At 44.9% G+C, this 2,356-nt stretch overlaps 1 protein-coding gene across 1 annotated transcript; it reads left to right on the forward strand.

Annotated features, from left to right (window-relative positions):
- The first annotated feature begins 1,248 nt into the window (after positions 1-1,248).
- Positions 1,249-2,118, forward strand: LOC120354266 (keratin, type I cytoskeletal 9-like). The gene is made up of 2 exons (XM_039441160.1): positions 1,249-1,461; positions 1,609-2,118. The coding sequence occupies exons 1-2, from the start codon at positions 1,249-1,251 to the stop codon at positions 2,116-2,118; spliced, it is 723 nt and encodes a 240-aa protein (XP_039297094.1).
- Positions 2,119-2,356: the final 238 nt, after the last annotated feature.

The following is a 2,356-nucleotide window of genomic DNA, read 5'->3' on the forward strand; positions in this document are numbered from 1 at the left end:
TTTTATTGATTACGGTATCTTTAGACCGGCGTTCGTACTCAATTGTTAATTCTATTAAATCATTCACTATGAACAGATAGCAGACTCAGTGTGTCTGCGGCATTATTGTCCTGTCACCAGCTCGCTCATATCCTAGAATAGTAGACTTGAGATGTGTGTGAACACTAGCGTCAGTTGATAAATTTTCATAACGGCAAGGGAAGTTGTGTGAGTGCGCCACACCAGATTTTTATACTTCGTAAAATTCATTGAATAATTAGCATTACCGTAATTTAATGTGAATTAGTATATAAGCCAGTAAATATAGTAACATACATAAATAAAGAATCTAATTTAATCTTATCATCATCATTTCATCCTTCCATCCATTATAATTGATGCTCAGGCCTGAATCATTTATGAGCACCTTCCTTACTCATCAACTCACTCATTATCTTCATAACTAATTCACAAACCTGGAGCTGATGTGGGAGATTATGCATCACCGTAAACGAAAAAATCTGGTGTGGCGCACTCACATAACTTTCCTTGCCTTCAAGAAAATTGATCACCTGACGCTAGTGTTCACGCGCATCTCAAGTCTACTATTCAAAGATCTGAGACAGCTGGTGACAGGGCAACAAAGCTGGAGACACACGAGGTCTGCTATCTCTCTTCATAGTTAATGATTTTAATAGAATTAACAGTTGCCAACCGTTTGCAATTGAATAATCTTATTTACAAGAATTTCGAGCTTATTTCAAATTCTAGATGAAAATGTTACTGAACATTACTTGTAGAAATTTTCATGCTCAATCTTTTCCACTTGGAATTTTGTGTTTGAATTGTATCTGAAGCCTGATAATTGGGAACCTAAAATCACACGCACACACACTCACACACACACACACACACACACACACACCACACCACACACACCCCAACACACACACACACACACACACACACACACACACACACACACACACCAATACCCAAAAACCACTCTTTTAGATTCAGGGGACTTTGAAACGTATAAAATTGGGGTACCTTAATTTTTCTCGGAAAGCAATACTTTCCTTACCTATGGTAATAGGGCAAGAAAAGTAAAAGCCATGTGAATGTTGTTTATCAACAGTTTCATTAATGAATTTTAATTTCTTACAGACTGGAATATTTGGTGGTATCCATCAGAACAAAGGAGTTACTCAGACATTGATTATCAACAGCATGGACACAAACATATTTCGGACACTCCACATAGTTACTATGGACATTGGCCCTATGGAGGAGGTCATGGAGGTAGGGAGCTATATCAAGGAGGTCATGGAGGGGGTCATGGAGGTAGAGAGCTATATCAAGGAGGTCATGGAGGGGGTCATGGAGGTAGAGAGCTATATCAAGGAGGTCATGGAGGGGGTCATGGAGGTAGTGAACGATATCAAGGAGGTCATGGAGGGGGACATGGAGGGGGTCATGGAGGTAGGTATCTAAGTCAAGGAGGTCATGGAGGTAGGGAGCTATATCAGGAGGTCATGGAGGTAGGGAGCTATATCAAGGAGGTCATGGAGGGGGTCATGGAGGTAGAGAGCTATATCAAGGAGGTCATGGAGGGGGTCATGGAGGTAGAGAGCTATATCAAGGAGGTCATGGAGGGGGTCAGGAGGTAGTGAGCGATATCAAGGAGGTCATGGAGGGGGACATGGAGGGGGTCATGGAGGTAGGTATCTAAGTCAAGGAGGTCATGGAGGTAGTGAGCGATATCAAGGAGGTCATGGAGGGGGTCATGGGGGTAGGGAGCTATATCAAGGAGGTCATGGAGGGGGTCATGGGGGTAGGGAGCTATATCAAGGAGGTCATGGAGGGGGTCATGGAGGTAGGGATCTAAGTCAAGGAGGTCATGGAGGTAGTGAGCGATATCAAGGAGGTCATGGAGGGGGTCATGGGGGTAGGGAGCTATATCAAGGAGGTCATGGAGGGGGTCATGGAGGTAGTGAGCGATATCAAGGAGGTCATGGAGGGGGTCATGGAGGGGGTCATGGGGGTAGGAGCTATATCAAGGAGGTCATGGAGGGGGTCATGGAGGTAGTGAGCTATATCAAGGAGGTCATGGAGGGGGTCATGGAGGTAGGGATCTAAGTCAAGGAGGTCATGGAGGTAGTGAGCGATATCAAGGAGGTCATGGGGGGGTCATGGGGGTAGGGAGCTATATCAAGGAGGTCATGGAGGGGGTCATGTGGGTAGGGAGCTATATCAAGGAGGTCATCATGGAGGGGGTCATGGAGGTAGGTATCTAAGTCAAGGAGGTCATGGAGGTAGGGATCTAAGTCGTGTACCGGGTCATCGTGGTAGGAAACCAGATCAAGGAGGTCATCAT

This window comes from Nilaparvata lugens, chromosome 14, assembly GCF_014356525.2.
Source record: "Nilaparvata lugens isolate BPH chromosome 14, ASM1435652v1, whole genome shotgun sequence".
Classification (NCBI taxonomy): Eukaryota; Metazoa; Arthropoda; class Insecta; order Hemiptera; family Delphacidae; genus Nilaparvata; species Nilaparvata lugens.